The sequence below is a fragment of the Amia ocellicauda genome, chromosome 13, assembly GCF_036373705.1.
Source record: "Amia ocellicauda isolate fAmiCal2 chromosome 13, fAmiCal2.hap1, whole genome shotgun sequence".
Classification (NCBI taxonomy): domain Eukaryota; kingdom Metazoa; phylum Chordata; class Actinopteri; order Amiiformes; family Amiidae; genus Amia; species Amia ocellicauda.
Window position 1 is genome coordinate 35,635,381 of NC_089862.1, and position 20,299 is coordinate 35,655,679.

Here is a 20,299-nt window from a genome sequence, read left to right on the forward strand (position 1 = left end):
CCAGATAGGCTTGATTAAAACTGGGTTAAAATGTGAGATTACAACACTTTATTAAATTTTTTCTTCACAGTGTATACATAGTAAAACATGTTTTTGTATTGATTCAGAAAGCAGGAATGCAGACTGAAAACTGGAGTACAGTGTTTCATTAAACTAAATATAGGCACACACTAAGCAGTGCATATTATTCAGTCTTGTAATATCTGTAGCAAATTAGTTTAAGACAATTTAACATCAGCAATAAGCAAGATTTGTGAGCACCTTCAGTCTTAGGGTAGGTTCAATTGCACATATTAAGTAGTCAGTAATTCAATTCATAGATTAGTTTAAAACATAATTTACAGTCTTAAAAGCAGATTGACAACTAAAGAAATCATCTCTCTTTACACAACAGCCACATTAACACACTCACTGCTATACAGTGATAAAACCCCAAATGATTTCAACACATTCATCTCATTCTGAGAAAACAATTCACATGGCTAAGCTGCGCAGGTGTGCAATTCACAAGTGACACAAAACATTCACCCCCCCATCACAGGCTTGAGTCAAGGAAGTTCACACTTTAAACTTCAATACTGCTGCGAAGTATCACGTTTTTGTGATGTGCCAAATAAGGGAAATGTTATTGTAACCTTTTTCATTTATGTAAATTAGATTTTGGACAGCCATTATGGCTAAAATAAGATTTTGTTCTGATTATTTTAAAGTTGATAATGTATCTTAGGCATAATATACGTCACCACTGTTGTGAGATCTCAGCGCTATACAAAGAGAAGGGGGAGAAAAATGACAGCCAGGAAGGGGGAACGCATGACCCGGTGCTCAAAGCAAAGGGCGGGCAATCTCTGGCCGAGGACCGGGCCGACGGGGGACGCGCCTGGCTCAGAAGCTCATGAGGACGTCTCTCTCCTGCACGCTGGTGTAGAAGGGCTTCCCGAACACGAAGGAGTGCAGGCCGGCCTTGAGCTTCTCGGCCAGGGCCATGACGATGTTCAGGTCCCCCTCGGCGGTCAGGTCCAGATCGGTCTTCAGGCTGCGCAGGGACTTGAACGGCTTCTTCCCCTTCTGTCTGCGGGGGTTAAGAACAGGATTCATCTGTGAGGAGCCCAGGGTGTGAAACGGGTGTCGCAGTATGTATCACGGACTTTTGTTTCCCTTTTCTGGGCCCTGATTTAAGCTGTAAATCATCTTTTCTCACAGTAATCCAAATTAATTTCTTCATTAATTCTTCATTCAAGTGGAACATATTACGATTATAAGTACGGATTTATGTTCTAATTAAACATTATTTAGTTTCAGAATTATTTCCAACACAATACACGGCTGCACCTTTTCCCACTGGAGCGTTAAGCTGTCAAATTGGGTCTATTTTGTGTCATTGTGTGATATTTGCTAGTTGATGGCACACATGCAAAAAAGAAATGCCAGGCTGTTTTGTGTTTTCTTTCCAGAATTGTCTGAAGTGAACCATCTGTACACCGAGCTGCCTTTCTCCTCTGTTCCTGCAGTTTTATATTTCCATGAAGACATTGACAAACAGTGCCATTAACTGAGGGAGTTTTCTGTCACGAGCAGGACCAAAACCACTGACAGCCTAATTACGAAATGTCCGTTCGGCAACAGCGCATGGAACGGAAAGCAATAAGGAAAATAATAATTATGGCTTAATTTACAGGAAGTGCTGGAAGCAGTGCTGGCTTCAAACCCACGTTCTGACACCCTGTCGTTGTCATCTACAGTAGATTAGTTTACAGAAACTGGTTTCATCGTGTTTCCGATTTCCTGATTAAATGATTCGAGTCATTTGATTTTCTAAACTCTAAATAATAAGATGGGTGAGAGAGAGCTGGGAGGAAGTCTCTGATACACGCCAGTGAGAGAGCAGGTCAAATGAAGGGGCAAATCCAGCATTGTAGGATAACCAGTTTACCGAACTCATCCAGTGACACAGGAGTCTGCAAACCATTACGATCTACGATTATCAAGGGGGTTTATTTTTCTCGGAGCAGATCAGGAAGAGTACAATACCAAAGTGCGAATCTTTAAAACGGGAAACGAGGACTCGTATCGGATTTATTTTCAACTGTTGTCCTCCAAAGGTCTCAGTCATCTCCAGACCTGGTCTTCTCTATACTACTGAGAAAGGCAATAAATCAATCCCCCGATCCTGCACACCTCCACAATGACTAAGCAGATCCCAAAATGAAGGACTGCACTGAACACAGTCTGCACTGTTGGAGTACTCACGTTTCATCCTCTATGTATTTAAGCAACGTCAGTGCTTTCCTGTGAAGGATGAGCATGAACTGAGCAAGAAACGTGCTTCTGAGGGACAGGCCCGGCTTGAGCTGAAACACCTGTGAAAGAACAAATAAATACGTCTGTCAACAACCAAGTCACGGTACGACTCTTCTTTGGGTACCACTTGAGTATGAATGGATTATTGCATCCCATAACATTGTATCATACTGTACTGCAGGGATTCCCAAAGCCGTCCTGGAATACCCCCTGACCTGCTGGAACTGAGCTCTTAATTGCTTAATTGAATCCTAACAACTCAATATAGGGTCAATCAAGCATAAAGATGGTTTGTTTCATTTTTTTATGTGAAAGCATGAAGTCACACTGTATGGTAATCTTTGCATTTTATGTTTTTGAAGGGTTTCTAACACTCAGCTGTTTCAGACCTTTACCAATTACACGTGTTTAACATCCCTTCCCAATACTAATTAGAAAACATGGAATGTCAATATAAATCATGCAAAAACATCACATGGATGCAATTACTGGACATTTAAACTTACTTGATCTAAAAATGATTTCACCAGTGTGTCCTTATGCATGACATCTTGAAAAATATTCCTGTGAAGTCAAGGGAGAAAAAAAAATCACCTTGCTGTATAACTACGCCAATGCTGCACATCGGAAGTGTGGAACTCCAGACCTGAAGACTCATTTTCTCAATCCACTGATATCATTATTTCTCAGCAGGAAACACTTTACAAACGGCCAGGTCTTTTACTAATGAGTGAAAAGACGCACTTGGTTCACAGTTATATTCCACATGCTGAAGCTTGAAGAATTGTGTTCGAAAATTGCCCAGTTATTCAAAATATTAGATCAATTAAAGCACTTGGCTCCTGTAGTAGCCACTAATCACCTCCTGTATTGAGTCTGACACCCAATTCAGCATTTAATAAAGCTCGATTGTGTGTTTATAGGGTATGTCCACACAAAACAAATCCACAGAAGGATGAAGTGAGATATCCACAAAAAATATACAAATTTTGACTGATTTATTATAAGACACACCAAATAAACTGAAGGTTGCACTTGGACTGTGATACTGATCTACTGTGGGAAAATAAAAGTTTTTGCAAGGGGCAGGTCACAGTTATTGATAGATGCTGTTTTCACCCTCCCCCTGTGGGGAGATCAGAACTGAGCAGAAATCTGTCCGAGGTTGACATAAGTTAAAAGCAGACATCAAGATTACCCAATGACATTTTAGCCAAGGGAAGTTTCAGTGAAGTGTTTCCTAGCATTTGGAAACTGAAATTACAGATAAAGGGACTCAAATTCCCTGCTGCCTAAGCAAGGGAACTTAAAAAAGTCACACTTCAATCCACATGTATCATGAGCAGAATTGGTTTGAACAAAACTTGGGAGACGCGGCCTCCTTGGCTCCCTACAGATCGCCATATTCTGCGGAGTCAACATCACTGTATGAGCTGAAAGTAAAATGCGTACAGTTCATCTCCCGATTAGAAAAGCCATTCACAGATATAGCCTGAGGGAAAATATCACAGCACACGTGAGAGGCATAAATAGTGCTGTTCTCTGCCATGACAGCACAATCCTAATATCTCACTCCGCAGTCCCTACGTTTTGGTGATCCCCACCTCTAGGTCTCGGTAGAAAAGGACTATTTGTATTTTTATCTCCTCAATATGTAATCCTGGAGCACAAACTCGCCATTCGAAATGTCTGAGTACGTACAGATCCGGCGTGAACGTCTCGTCTGCCAGTATGATGGTGTCCGGGGCGATTTCTTCCTCCGTGGTCGCCTTCCAGAGGGCCGAGAGCTCGGAGCGCATGTAGCGCCGCTGGTTGTACATGTGTTCGTGGCAAGGAGGCATCTGCTTCACCGTGTTGACGTCCACGTCGATGTGCGTGGTGGGGTACGGGGAGTACAGCACCTGGCGAAACGGGAGCACGAAACTGCCCGTCCCGTCCTAGGAGAGACACGGAAATGCTCAATGCAGCAGAGATGTAACGTGATATAACCCCACCCCATCACTCACTCTTAACATGAACTGAAATCTGAAGTTAAGAAAGGAAGAACGCAGGTTTTCGGTTTAATGATATGAGGTCATGTGAGTAATTACTGGAATTGCCAGATTAATTCTGACACCACTACCTAACTACGATCAAACCAGAGGACCCGCTCCTGCTTCGTGTTCAGCTCTGACTGCTGTGTTACTGTGGCAGGCACCCTGGGAAGAGACTGCTTTAAAACCTGCTGTTCCAGGGAAGAGAAGTCCCCTATGAATACTAAATCTCTTAGTAAATGAAACACTATATAAAAAAAAGTGTGTGTGGGAAGATGACTCCATACATTTCTAAATACCGAAAGAAAGGAACAAAGTTTACCCATCCAACAGCTGCAGGCTCACCGAGCTTTCCAAAAAGTGCCACAGCGTGCTTTTATTCTCCAATACGTTACATGTTAGATGAGATGTGAGTTCATATCATGTGTGCGCACGGCTCGATCGATAAATCTTGAGGTGTTGTACTTGCACTTTTTTCCCCGAAATTATAATCCAGACAAAAAAAACATAATGGTAAGCATAAATCAAAACCTTCATGGCTGTCCTTAAAAAACAAACAAACAAAACACATTCTGCACATTGTTTGTGTTCTAGCATAAAAATGTCAGCATTTTCCAAAAATTATATTCAGAGCTACCACTGAGGAAAATGAAAGACAAATGGTGAAGATCACGCATGCGAGAATATAGAAACCTCTCCTGCTCCGATACCAGATGAGATCGTTGTTTTGAAAACAGAGATAAAAATGAATTAATCGTTTAACTTTGCATGGATGCAGTTCATGCTTTCTGAAGCTGCTTACGATTCCAGTTACAGGAAAAAACTGGAAGTGCTTAATCAATTTGGGTTTGAAATCCATTTCTCCCTTCTGCCACTGACATCGAGCGGAGCTAACAGATTTCAACTATCTTTTCTGGGTCCAATTTGACTCTGCCAAACTTTTCCTTGGCAGGAGGGGAAGTCTGGCTACCATCACAGAGCTTCCCAAAATAAATAGAAAAAAGAAAGAATGAAAGGATTTTTTTAAATGTAACTGTATAGAGCTCTGCAGGTAATTAACGATATAACATAACACTATATAACCTAGAGAGGGAACTATATAAACTACTTTTTATATACCACGCTATCTGAACAGAAACAGCCACCAGGCCTAATAAAGCATGTGGTGACATTTCCACCCTCTAAGACCGCAGCGATTTCTCTGGTACAAACTGAAAACCCGAGCAGCCAAGAGTCTCAATTAAAACTGCTTAGAAACACCTCCAGGGTCTCGGGAAACAAACAGCCTCTGCTTTCAATTTGCTTTCCGTTTGCTCTCGGTGGCCGATGGAAACGGGACAAAGCTTCCGCAACCGAACGTGGAAATCTGATTAATAGAAACTCGGGGACACTGCGGCTTGTGCTGACAGGTACAGAGTGCAGTCCCGGCTGCGCGGGAGAAAGCTTTTCATCTTCTCTCCTGGGTAATTGGCTCCATTTAATGGGAGGAACAGAGCCTACCTTTTTTTTAAACTGTTAATCAAGGGTGTAGCTTCAAAGGCAGGATTAATCAAAGGCCACCAGAACACAAGATATGAAATTCAACCTTGAGTCAGTTCTTGAACTTCAGCAAACAGCCCCTTGCCCTCAGTCCAAAAAATTAAATTGTACCAAAAGCGTAGCAGGACTGAAGACACATCAGAAGGCTAGCGACTGCAAATCGGCATTAGTCTGACTGAACAGCAAGCCAAAACAAATACACCAATGCAATAGGTAATAAAGCAAACATTGAAAGAGAGATAAAAAATACACATAAAGACCAAGGATTAGCAACTACTATTGGGCAAGATTGAAATATCCTCATTGCCTCATTACTGCTTCATGTCACTATTATTACTGAATGGTCAAAGGAAATTGCGAATCAATACCTGCTTTATGGGTCTAAGCAGAAAGCTATGGAGAGAACAGGCTTAAAGTTTTTGCCTCCCTGTAATTCATAACAGCTTTTAAATTTAGTTTTCCTCTCCGACAGGTTTAAAGTATTGACTCTGCTCTGAAACGTGCAGATTTGTGGTCTGGACGGTGAACAGAGGGCATATTTCCTGCAAATGTATCAGCCCGTTTCAACATAAATCACAGGCACAGGCTTATTTTAGTCATGCAAAGCCAATAAAACAAACAAACAGAGCTCAACCAACCGCGTTGCAATGAACATTTAATACACTTTAAAGTTCAGAGGGGGAACACTCACAGGAACACAATGAATTATTATTATTTGTTTTTTATATCTGCCAGCAGGGCTGTAGTGCAGGACCACACCTGAAATTTAAACAGCTTCTGAGGAAGCCCTCCTATAGCTAGAGAAAAGCTTACACCGAACAAGGGACTAAGACAGTTTTGTTGAAGTAGATTCACATTTCAAGACATTTGCTGGCCAGCTTTGAAGTGAAAGACTACTGATACCTTGTTTAAGGGTTTCCCGCAGCTATATTAATAAAAATGGGTGCTTGAGCATCGACAAACCCATCAATCACGCCCTCGTTGCCCTCCCTCCCTCCCCACACACTTCTATAATTAGGACAGACCATCACACACTCTCTGGAGACTGGAATGAGTGGCGGTTGAGGTAAACACAGTGCATACCTTCAGCAGGCCCTGAACAAAGAGCCCAGTGTCGTATCTGAAGGAAGACTCGGCCCGGCACAGTCTGGAGCACTTTCTCTCTGACGGAGTGAGGAAGAGAGCAAGAGTTCGAACAATCTGGAAAAGGGGGGGAAAAATTTAGTATAAAACAATAAGCTCTATCGTTTGATGGCTGGAAATGCGAAATACAGAGGAATGAATAATAACAGATAAGCATTTTCTATTGTCACAATTCATATCCGCCGAACTGCTCCAAAGGTAAAGTTCTGCTATATTATCCACTTATTGACTCCATCCGTCTCGGCCCCAAACGAGGCTGACGGCCACAACGCACAAGGACTCGAGTCGGGAGCAAAGTTTATCTTGGAAAACAATATAATTCAGAGCAGAAGATGAATGGCTCTAGTCTGAGCCGCTTCAGAGAACAGGGTGCAGGCTTTCATTTCCTGCCATGGCCAAATGCGAGTAAACTCTTCGTTTCTCAGGAAAAGCAGAACATCATGGTGGTGGTGCATTCTGGGAAGAATATTAATTTCAACCCAGGGCCCTCTGGCTGGCTGTCAATGCCACTTTAAGAGTGTTAACAGTGCAAATACATTTCTGCAAACATATTCGCTTTGGATTCACCTTTGAAGTGACGCACAATTACAAGGTGCCTCTCTTTCAAGCAGTTTGTCAGCATTTTCAGTCGTCGATTGAAATCCGAGGAGATGCTGCAGCCCGTCCTTGGGACATCGGTGGTCACCCATGCCTCGGCGGCCATGATGGTGATGTAATCATTTTAGCCACCACAGATATGTTTTTAATTGTCGATGAACTTAGTGAAGTTTGCAAAGACAAACAACGGATGAATGCAGTAAATGGAATAAACAAATACATTTTGCTTTCAAAGTTCAATGAAAGAGAGATGATTCGCTCTTACTAATCTGAATGTAGTGTGAGGCGGCAGGATTTTACCAGTACCTTGTTCACCTTCTCTGGATTGCTCCCCACCACCATAGAGCAGCCGCACGTTTGCAAGTGAGAGCTAATCGCCCTGTGGTAATCAAGCAAACACACAGAGAGGCAATAAAAGAAATCACACAAGAAAAAAGAAAACTGCGGAGAAAAACACCAGCATCATGCACTTGTCAGTTACAACTCAATACACTCTCTTCGAGTGCCCGGGCAGGGGCTGTGACATAATTTCCTATATGCACATTTTCCCCCTCTGTTCTTCAAATGCATGTCTCTATTCACCGTGTACCATAAAGCCCTTTTGTGTCACCTAAAGGATTATTAGGAACACCATACTAATACTGTGTTTGACCCCCTTTCACCTTCAGAACTGCCTTAATTCTACGTGGCATTGATTCAACAAGGTGCTGAAAGCATTCTTTAGAAATGTTGGCCCATATTGATAGGATAGCATCTTGCAGTTGATGGAGATTTGTGGGATGCACATCCAGGGCACGAAGCTCCCGTTCCACCACATCCCAAAGATGCTCTATTGGGTTGAGATCTGGTGACTGTGGGGGCCAGTTTAGTACAGTGAACTCATTGTCATGTTCAAGAAACCAATTTGAAATGATTCGACCTTTGTGACATGGTGCATTATCCTGCTGGAAGTAGCCATCAGAGGATGGGTACATGGTGGTCATAAAGGGATGGACATGGTCAGAAACAATGCTCAGGTAGGCCGTGGCACGATGCCCAATTGGCACTAAGGGGCCTAAAGTGTGCCAAGAAAACATCCCCCACACCATTACACCACCACCACCAGCCTGCACAGTGGTAACAAGGCATGATGGATCCATGTTCTCATTCTGTTTACGCCAAATTCGGACTCTACCATCAGACCAGGCAACATTTTTCCAGTCTTCAACTGTCCAATTTTGGTGAGCTTGAGCAAATTGTAGCCTCTTTTTCCTATTTGTAGTGGAGATGAGTGGTACCCGGTGGGGTCTTCTGCTGTTGTAGCCCATCCGCCTCAAGGTTGTACGTGTTGTGGCTTCACAAATGCTTTGCTGCATACCTCGGTTGTAACGAGTGCTTATTTCAGTCGAAGTTGCTCTTCTATCAGCTTGAATCAGTCGGCCCATTCTCCTCTGACCTCTAGCATCAACAAGGCATTTTCGCCCACAGGACTGCCGCATACTGGATGTTTTTCCCTTTTCACACCATTCTTTGTAAACCCTAGAAATGGTTGTGCGTGAAAATCCCAGAAACTGAGCAGATTGTGAAATACTCAGACCGGCCCGTCTGGCACCAACAACCATGCCACGCTCAGAATTGCTTAAATCACCTTTCTTTCCCATTCAGACATTCAGTTTGGAGTTCAGGAGATTGTCTTGACCAGGACCACACCCCTAAATGCATTGAAGCAACTGCCATGTGATTGGTTGGTTAGATAATTGCATTAATGAGAAATTGAACAGGTGTTCCTAATAATCCTTTAGGTGAGTGTATATATATATATAACTCCCCTTTGCACTGCTTACTTAGCAAGAGGAGCACATCACACTCTTGCAGATTAGCAGGAGAGTGCCGCTTGCTGCAGCGCCACAAAAGCTGAGCGGAGAGAGAGTGAGTTTATCACAGGGGCAGCAGGCGCAGTGGGCCTGCAGTTTAAATCTTAAACTGTGGATCCAGTGCTGCAAGCTTAACACCTCGACTGTGCTAAGCCACTTAGGCAGAACTCTGGAGCTCCTGCATTCCCACGAGCCATCTGTCTACAGAACACACTGCCTCAAAGCAGGGATTACTGCTGTAAAGGTTGTGTGTGTTGTTTTTTAACCATCAAAAACTGGATACAGTTTTATTTTTGTGGGGGCAAATGTCCATTCTCTATTTAGGAAGAGTAACAAAAAGTTATTTATATATTCCAAAGCATGTTTTGCTAAATATATTCACATTAATCAATGGTTAGTCACAGAAATAGGTTTTCCTGTATTGTAGAGCACTTTATTACCAGGACCGGTGTAGCTCCGCAGCCACTTTACAAATTAGAACCAGGCAATATATTTAATAGGAATGCTATATTTGTGTGGATTTTGAGCCTGAAAATACACATTGTAATGGGTGTATTCTGAGCTGTCATGAATAGGATTCATTTGAAAGATCCCGAGCTCCTTCATGTGAGCACTGATGGCATTGTGTGAGGTTTAGGCAACAACAAAACAGAAAGTGGGGAAAAAAGATGGGTCTGACGGGAGCTAAGGTTTAATAAAAGTAAATTTAAGAGCTTACTTGTGAAGGAAATCTTCATGACAACTATCTCCAATATCATCATCGTTGAGCACAGTGTCCTTGATCTGCAAAATAAAACACTGATCTTTGCTTACAGGTCAAATACACAAATACAGATCAACACGAGCCACACAATCCTTTTATGACACTCAATTAAAATAAAATAGAAAACTACAGCTGTCCGGTAAACAGACCAAGTCGAATCACCGTTTTGTTACAAGGAGACGATCTGGAAAGCTCAGAGTTGTCAAAGCTCCTTTTAAGCAACTATATTTCTATGCCTCCTGTAATTCAACTCAATGAGCTTTAATCAAGTACAATCACCAGGAAGTCACACACGAGAATGGAAATGAGGCAGAGGAGATTAACACATAATAATCTTTGAATTCCTTCATTACCCCAGAGAACGGCCCGTGGGCAGACATGTTGGGAAGTAAACACATTTAACACGGCTGCAATGTTTTATTAAACAAACACTCACAGGCAGTGCATATTAATCCACCTCTTATATCCAACGATTCTTGGTACACAGTTTGGCAAAGTTGCAGGCCACGAACAAACAGACACAAACTTACGTCGATATGCTCTGGTACGCTGTGCGACTTCATGGAAGACAGAAGGGTCATTATAGGAACGATTTCAGTGGTGAGAACATTTATAATGCTGTACCCCTGTGTGACAGAAAAACAAAAAATGCTTAAGACATATGTAAATGTGAGGCAAAACCCCTTGATGAAATTATGATTATTATTATTATTACTTCTTTCTTAGCAGACGCACTTGTCCAGGGTGACTTAAAAAATATAAGCGACATACAAAGTGCAATTATACAGTGCAGTTCAAGGCATAATACATTTTACAGATTCACAGTTTACATAAGTGTATAGGAGACATACAGTAAACAATATATGGGGTCTTACATCCTGGATTGTAAAAGCTGATGAGTGCAGTCAAGATGTTAAGTCACAGTTAAGAGCCGAGGGAGAGGGAGCATAGGGGAAATCAAAATAACAGTACGAGTACCAGTAAAGCAAGGCAAGTAGTACACACAACGTTGTAAAGTGCAATCTTACAGGAGATTAAATGACTAAATTGCAAGTACTGTCTGAAAAGATGTGTCTTGAGTAAGCGCCGGAAGGAGGTCAAGGACTCTGCTGTTTTGACTTCAGTGGGAAGGTTGTTCCACCACTTAGGGGCCAGGGATGAGAAGACAAGCAGGAAATGATGCGAGAGGGGATGAGGAGGTCAGGGGAGGGAAAAGACAGGAAGATCTGGGCATCATCTGCGTAAAAATGGTAAGAGAAACCATAGGATGTGATAAGGGGTCCCAGGGAGCGAGTGTAGAGAGAGAACAGGAGGGGGCCCAGGACGGAGCCTTGGGGAACGCCTGTGAGGAGAGGTTGGGGGGTGGATGAGGAGCCTCGCCATGTCACTTGTTAGGACCGGTCACTGAGGTAGGAGGAGAACCAGGTGAGAGCAGTCCCAGAGAGTCCAAGGTCAGCGAGGCAGGAGAGGAAGATGGAGTGATTGACAGTGTCAAATGCTGCGGAGAGGTCAAGGAGGATGAGGACTGAGGAGAGGGAGGCGCCCGAGCACAGCTGAGCGGTGGAGTGAGCTGTGCGGAAGCCAGAGTGCAGAGGATCGAGGAGTGAGTGTTGGGACAGAAAGTCAGAGAGCTGACGATGGACCGCCCGCTTGAGAGTCTTTGAGAGGAAGGCGAGTAGGGAGACAGGGCGGTAGTTCTGAGGAGAGGTGGGGTCAAGGGTTGGTTTCTTGAAGAGTGGGACAGCAGCTTGTTTAAATGCAGAGGGGAAACAACCAGAGAGGAGTGAGGAGTTGAGGAGGGAGGAGATGAAGGGGAGAAGATCAGGAGTGGTCGCTTGGAGGAGGCGAGAAGGGAGAGAGTCCAGGGCACACGTTGTAGGTTTGTGACATAGGAGGAGAGAGGAAACTTCAGCATCTGAGAGAGGCGAGAATGAAGAAAAGGAAACTTGGTTGGTGGGAGACTTGGGCAGGATTGGAAAGGAAGGGGGACTGTTGAAGAGTTTGTGGATGTCTGTGATCTTGCAGGAGAAGAAGGAGGCAAAATCATCTGCAGTGAGAGACGAGGGAGGAGGAGGGGGAGGGGGGGCGAACAGGGAGGAGAAGGTGGAGAAGAGTTTGCAAGGGTTGTTGACAGAGGATTCAAAGAGTGATTGGAAGTAAGACTTCTTGTGGACCGGGTGGACGGTAGAGAACTAGAAGGAAGAGCAGAGAGGGAGAGGTGATTTCCACTGCATGAAATTCAAAGCTTTTAGTCGCGATAGAGGAGAGAGAGGGGGGGACAGAGAAGAGGAGAGAAGTGGAAAGCAGCAGCCCTGTTCCTCCTCCCCGCCTGGTAAGACGGGGGGAGTGGGACAGGACAAATAGAGAGTATAGGTCGGCAGGGGTGGTTGAGTTCTCAGGGGAGATCCAAGTCTCGGTGAGACCGAGGAAATCCAGAGAGTGGTGGGGGGCGAAGGCAGAGATGAAGTCGGCCTTGTTGGAAGCTGAGTGGCAGTTCCACAGGCCTCCAGAGAGGGGACTATTGCCTTCATTCAGACTTTACCCCCCACCCCCATATAGATGCGAAATAGATGTGGTTTCTGTGAAGCAGACATTAGAAAGATACACTTTGAAAGGCTGTGTGCCTGGAAAAGAAGGAGAGTTTTGCAAATATAAGTTTGCCAAGAAATACGGTTGTGGAACACATAACCGACATGGCTAAAGACATAAAATCACAACTTCCTAAGAAAGCGGGCATGTTCCGTGCCTTCTCAGATGCTCTGGACGAGAGCACGGATGTAGTCGATACAGCCCAGCTTGCTATTTTTGTCAGAGGGGTTACGCAGGATTTTTACATTCGTGAGGAACTTTTATCTTTAGCAAGCATGGGTGACACAACCACTGGAAACGACATTTTCCACAAACTAAATGAAGCCCTGGAGATGGCTGGGCTGCCATAGGAAAAACTTGCTGGTGTCACCACCGATGGAGCGCCATCAACGACAGGTAGAATAAATGGCCTAACTGGGAGAGTGAGAGAGAGATGCAAGGAGCTCAACATATACGAGCCCATATTCTTGCATTGTATCATCCACCAAGAATCACTGTGTGGAAAGGTAGCCGAATTAGGCAACGCAATGAGCACCACTGTTAAGTGTGTGAATTTCATTTGTAGCCGAGCTTTGCAGCACCGCCAGTTTTGGGCTCTGTTAGCTGAGCTGTCATCACAGTACTTCTCACAAATACGCTGTCTGAGTCGCGGCACAGTTTTGAAGCAGTTCTTTAATTTGTGTCAGGTTATTCAGAATTTCATGAGTGGGAAAGGCAAAGCACTTGAAGAGCTTGAAGATCCTCGTTGGCTGATGGACCTTGCTTTCCTTGACGATCTTACTGAGCAAATGAACATTTTAAATAGGAAACTTCAAGGACCCAAACAGGTTGTCACAAGAATGCAAGTGGAAATAAGTGCTTTTAAAGCAAAGATGAATTTGTGGGATTGAAACCCCTCCTGCTGAGAGGTTCTTGAAATGCACAAAGATGCATTTCAGAAAGAAAGCTACATGCATTACAGTGCAAAACTGTCAGACTTGTTAAAAGAATATGAACATCGCTTCTTAGACTTCCAGTCACACCGGGAGATATTTCAGTTATTTGCTAATCCATTCAGTGCAGATATCACGATAGTCCTGGTGATCTTCAGATGGAGATTTGATTTGCAGAGCCAGGAGAATCTCAGAGATAAGTTCTCTGCAATGCCATTGCAAGACTTTTACCAAAACATCCCAACAAATGACTTCCCAAAGCTAACAGAGCTTTTTGCCAAAATGCTGAGCCTTTTTCGAAGCACTTACATTTGCAAACAGCTCTTTTCCACAATGAACAAATCGAAACACAGGTCAAGGCTCGCAGATGAGCATCTGTCTGCAATACTGCGTGTTGCCACTGCTCTGATATCTCACCTGATATCCCAAAACTAGTGAGGGGGAAGAAGAGCCAGGTGTCAGGACAGAAGTTTTGAAAGGTAAAATCTATTTATACCACTATGTGTGGAAAATAAGACTTCACTAAGAGGTGTTATACTTCCTAATTATTAGTTATTTTAAGATTGTATAACAGTATGCAATTATACACACAATACAGATGTTGTTGTTTTTTTCTTCCTGTTATCATTAAATGGCCCTCGACACTAAGGTGTTGTCAGAAATGGCCACCAAGGCTAAATGACTTTGACACCCCTGGTATATATTATATTTTGTGATCGAATGTTTATTATCGGAGGAACAGACAACAACACATAAAATCAGCAACAAATGTATATATTATATTTATATCTAGATTCTCAATACAGTAACATTCAATTTGTTGACACTTAGGCACAAATAAACTATTCAATTACAAAAGAACGTCAACTGTGTTCATCCCAGGTCTACAATCTCCGCACTACAAAGACTTAAACTCCTTAGTAACATCTAAGAAGTTTCATGAGGTGCTTTTGCCTTTCCCTGGACCCCTGCCCAAGTCACTCAATCTTCCTACAGAGTCCTCCACTCCCTATGAAACGCATTTGCCCGACTAGCTTTGCCCCTAACTCTGACCACTCTGCAGACAGCCTTCCGTGTAGGAGAGGACCCGGCTGTAAATCACCCATTTTATTTTGCCGAGCAGGTGTCATGTCCATTTTAATTGCTGGCGGATGTGTGACTTCTCCCAACTTAAAGCAAAATAAACTAAACAAATGCAGGGGCATCCGCCGAGTCGCGGTGATGCAGGGCTAAATTGGCAGCATTTTATTCATTTTCCATCTTGGCCGGGATCCAAACCCATTTCTCTGGGTAAAGGAAAGGTTAGCGCATCATGACAGACCATTAATCTATTGCAGCACATTTGGTCCCTGAAGAGAAGCCTAATTTTTAATTCCAAGCAGTGCTGCTCTCCCGTTCTTTTAGGCTGGCTTTTCTGCACCGCTGGAGAACTCCCGAGGACAGCGAATACCACCGGGAGCTCAAAACCAAATAATGAGCGGGTTTACACAGTCTCTGAATTATTATTTTTTGTAATGCCAGGGCCTGGGAGGGTACTGCACCGGCGCGCCTTTTCAATTCCCAGCACAGCGGTGACTGTTGGGAAACGGCTGCCTGGAAAATGACAGCATCTCGTAGTAAACACACGAGATCCCAATTTACGAAGTCATCGGGGGGCTCTCTGCCCTGAACTTGATTTACAGCTCCTGTCAACGCGATACCATCGATCCTGTTCTTCGAGTATCCGAACTCATTTATCCACATACTAGGACAACAGGTGGCGTTTATTTATGATATTTCTTGTCTTAAACAGCAACTAATCCAGTGGAAGTGACCAGAGACCAGTACAATGATCAAATTTTACTGATAAAAAGAATCAAAAAGACATGGAACAAAGTATTTCGAATGCACCAGCTTACCACAGTAAAATAACTACTAAATAAATAGCAATAAAGGACCCCCTGAGTGGCTCAACCTGTAAAATCCTCCACTCTGTCTGTAGAAAATGCCTTTAGCCTAGATATTGCTATTTCGAACCCAGGCTAAGTCTCCATCTGACTGTGTTTAAGACAGAAGTCAGTTGGGGATCCTCAGCTGAGTGTGCAGGTCTGTTGTCCGATACAACAGTTTATTTTCTTGCCGTGGGCGTCACAGTATGAAATAAAACACAAATCGCTCAACGACACGCATTTCTGAGGCCCTGTGCATGTTGTCAGAAAGGCTTTGTCAGAAACTCGGGGTGTTACACCAGTAGACACTGTCGAACGAGAACAGGAGGTCGGCGGAGGAGGAGACCAACCTTCTGCATCCATATCCTGCCCTTGCGAATGATGTGTGTCAGCCTCTCCACGCAGACCGTGTGCAGGGGCAGGTAGAAGCTGAGCTCAGACTGCGGAAGGATGATGGACAGGGCGCACGTGTTCTTGTCCCCCTTCAGGTCCCCGTCAAAGATCAGCGACACGATGATGACGCCCTTCTCGGCCAGCACGAAGAACTTGACGTCCACAGCCCCACACTCGGCGCTGCGCAGGATCTCCCCGTTCAGGGTGTGGTTGGCCAGGAAGGTGATCTCGCCGTCACTGAGGAGCAGCTGCTCCGATTTCGGGGCCCAGATGTGGCGCACCCTCGGGCCCAGGATGTTGTCCCAGTAGGCGAAGGTGGCGGCCAGCAACGGCGACTCCCCTTCCAAGGGGATCTCGGTTTTAGCCACAGCTGGGGACTGTGGCGGGCAGCCAGACGACATCCCTCAACGGATTCTGTTGTTCTCTGACTGGGACAGAGTGCCACCCCCCACCACATTCACCCTGCAGAGAGAGAACAGGTGATCTTGGTGAACAGGCTTGCCCTTCATTACGTAAACAGACACAACATGTTCCAACACAACCAGTGTGGCACAGTCCCATCAAACTGGACCGAAACCACAGAATGCTATCAATACCCTTATAGGTCAGACCATCCCGAACGCATGAAAACACAGTGATATTTTACATATCAGGGATGCCAATACAATTTTAAATCATTAGCTATAACTCGGCTGTAAAGCTTTTAATATGATACTTTGACATGTAGCCAGCATAATAATCCCTGGGCACAGAGCATAAGAGATGCAATGACTAACAGACTATAAACATTTACATTTGTGATGCACAGAATTAAAACAGCACTTAAATTACTAACGTTGGCACACAAGCATTCATGAAAAATTTTGATACTGCCTCTTTTAAATGAATCACAAACTCCTCCTTGCAAATATAATAGAGAACATCTTTATCCCTCTATTGCAGACTCTAACGCAAGGGTAACAATCCAGGTTTTGCTGCATAATACCCAGAGGCAATCAAAGTGAAAGTTGTTCATATGGGCTCTCAAAGCTCTCATGAGCTTTGGTTCAGAAGTGTTCAGAGAAGTGTTAATTGTAATAATTGCATTTTTTAATATAGCAAATGTTTAAAGGAGCCCCCAGGAGATGCAAACCTGGATGAGATTAACTAGAGAAATTGCCATCTGAGGTGAGGGGAGTGAAACAGCTAGGTCAACAATCTTGTACAATTAGGAATACCCTTCTCCCCATTTCAACTCTATTGTCTTAGACAGGGAATTCCTGGTAAAATGTTATGTACATCATACTTAATAACTAAGATAAAAGGAAACAAAAGTCCTGAAAACAGTAAGAATAGTGCAATTGGGTTGAAAAACCTCCAATAATTTTCATTCAGTCCCTGTAATACACAATTAAACACAATGTCCATTCAACTTCTGTTCATTAACACTGAATCAAAGTGGACTTTGATTAAACATGTTTTCACGTTACATGGGAAAGCAGCTCCCTGTACAATTAATACTTACAACCTGTAGTGACATGAATCTCTTCCAGTGGTCCCCGAGTTCATTCCAATTTGCCAACTGTCACAGAATGAATGAACCCAGGGAAGTCCTCCTTCTAGGGATTATCATATTATTACCGTCCAGAGCTCGACTTCTAACGCACAGGCGCTAGCTGAACTGTTTTTAACTCCACTCTCAGGAAATTAGGAGTGTGCTCAATCACACTCTACTTAACCAACCAAACGATATGGCTTTTTGTTTTTGGAGATATGAAAATGTTTAGTCGGTAATCCCACTGAAAACTGCAGCGATGGTTTCTGAAACGGCACTGTTACCATTCCATTACGCAGAGAGCAAAGGGTACTGTTGAATTTCAAATTTTATGAGCAGTAATGTAGTCCCTGAGAGAATGTGCAGTTTAAAAAAATAAATATAGAATATCTGTAGTAAATATCTAAATCTCTCTCGGCACTCCATATGAAAATACATAAACACCACAGTGTCTAACAAGGGCTACAACATCCCTCTCAATCTTCACTGACAAAATTCAATTTATTATTACAATATTATTTATTATTACATTGGCTTTCCTCAAATAACAGAAACTGCATAAGCAAAGTGTGTGTGTGTGTGTGTGTGTGTGTGTGTGTGTGTGGGGGGGGGGGGGGGTCAGCCAGTCAACAACACTTTATTTCATAAATTGATCATATTTACCTCATCACTCAGCCTTACAAAGTGTGGCATTAGTTGAATATGGATTTACATAATCTTTAATATTCCATTATTTGAATATGGGCATTTTAAGAACTCCTATATCCCACATTCCTCTAGTGTGACCTTCTTAGTCATGTTAACTATAAAATCTCTTACTTGGCAAAAGCATTGGGAAATCTCAGGCAAATTACAGTATTTTTTACCTAATCCCTGTACTGCTGAAGTTGCTCAAGTCAGTGCTTCGGCTGAACTGTAAGCTGTTGTTCCCGAGTTTTCTATAGCATGGAGATAATATGTAATATAGCGAAGGTCCAGAGCACTGAGTAGAAGAGAATAACGGAAGCAGGAGACAGAGAAGGATCTTGGCAGGTGAACAGGGTACAACACCTCTGTAAAGATTAAGGACTGAAAGGGCAAATCTAATGTAAATGTAAAGAGGTCTGAATTTGTGTTTTATTGGAAATATAAGTATCCTGGAAAATGTATCCCCCACATTTAGTACTGGACAGCAATTCATCACCAACATTTCATTACCAGCAATTTGTCAACATGTTTCCAAAATCTCTGTATGCTGGAACATTGATATTTTGTATTCAAACATTGCTTTAAAATAGGCATCACGTTTACTGCAGTATTATGTGTCCTGGATTTGTCAGATCACTGTAGCTAGTTGTTTTTCCTAGTACACTTTACAGATGTGCAGTATTTTACATATTATAATATGGTACTTGCAACCAGTTGCTGTATATGTCCCACCCTAACCATTTTTTTAAAATAAAATAAAAATCAGCCATAGTGCACCAAGTCTCTGAAGACACATACCAATTTGCTTGATAGTAAAAATTAAATAACACCATCAAACACAGTTAACCAAGATTCAAGATTCAATCTGTTATTTGATTGTGTATTATACATTGTGGAATTAATTATAAAAGTAATAACGATCCTACTATATTTATATTGAATCACATGGGATAAAAATGTCTCAGCTACTCAGTCACATATATAGGCACTGTACATCTGTTTACACAGCTAATGTACATTTGTATATTATTATATCAAGATCATATTTAAAAGGACATGCGACTGAATGGAACGTCACACTCCGCAAGGAAACATCCGGTAACGTCACACTCCGCAAGGAAACATCCGGTAACGTCACACTCTGAAAGTAAACATCGGGTAACGTCACACTCCGCAAGTAAATACAAAACCGTTTTCTCCAATCTATTGTACAAACCACAGTATTGTAACCAGAGATCCCTGTTGTGACTGTGTCTACTTAATTTCTTAGATCTAACACACGCCTAGTTCAGTCGTGTAGCTAGAGCTCAGCGATGATCCAGACTCGACATAACTGCCACTTAATGACATCTGAAATCATATGCATCCAGGTTTCTTACCCGGTATTGTGGAAATATCAAGGGGCTGCACAAACACACACACAGACCTCTCCACTGGATCCGTATTAGTACATTTAACCCGTGACACGTGAAAACGAGAAAACGAAATCGTTCACACTTACTTTCCACGCTGTCCAGCCCCGCATCCGCACAGCAGCCCTCTGCCGTCCGCACTTCCTGAACTCGTTGGTCAACAACAGAAAGAAAGACAGGACATGTTGTGAAATTAAAAATATAATAAAGCCTACACTGCCCTCTACAGGTGCAAAATATATAGTTTTGCATATTTATTTATTTATTTATTTATTTTTACAATTTGTTAACAATGTATGTAATATATAAAAGCAAATCTAAGTATTTCCTTCACTCCCTGCACTGTCAGATGTGTATTAGGGAGTTGTTAAACTGTGTCAAAAGGGAGGGATTGACATTAGATTGAGAATAAAACAGGGTTTTAAAGTGAAAAAAAAAAAAAAAAAAAAAAAAAAAATATATATATATATATATATATATATATATATATATATATATATATATATATGTTTATCTGTCCTGGAACATTAAAACAAACCCCCACATTGACATTCTAGCCTTTAATATCAGAATATGAGCCTAATGCACGACTAGC

The 20,299-nt window shown here is 42.8% G+C and overlaps 1 protein-coding gene across 3 annotated transcripts; it reads right to left on the reverse strand.

The window, feature by feature from the left end:
- Positions 1–33: 33 nt before the first annotated feature.
- Positions 34–19,890, reverse strand: c9orf72 (C9orf72-SMCR8 complex subunit). Of its 3 annotated transcripts, none has more exons than XM_066720759.1 (10): positions 19,794–19,890; positions 16,029–16,533; positions 10,760–10,855; positions 10,185–10,249; positions 7,920–7,992; positions 6,957–7,073; positions 4,003–4,238; positions 2,808–2,865; positions 2,251–2,360; positions 34–1,072 (listed from the first exon to the last, which is right to left on the reverse strand). In XM_066720759.1, the coding sequence occupies exons 2-10, from the start codon at positions 16,470–16,472 to the stop codon at positions 886–888; spliced, it is 1,386 nt and encodes a 461-aa protein (XP_066576856.1). In that variant the 5' UTR covers positions 16,473–16,533; positions 19,794–19,890; the 3' UTR covers positions 34–885. The 3 variants fall into 3 exon arrangements, with proteins under 3 accessions (XP_066576856.1, XP_066576857.1, XP_066576858.1); XM_066720760.1 differs by lacking the exon at positions 19,794–19,890 and adding an exon at positions 19,672–19,757; XM_066720761.1 differs by having other exon boundaries at positions 901–1,068.
- Between the last annotated feature and the right edge of the window lie 409 nt (positions 19,891–20,299).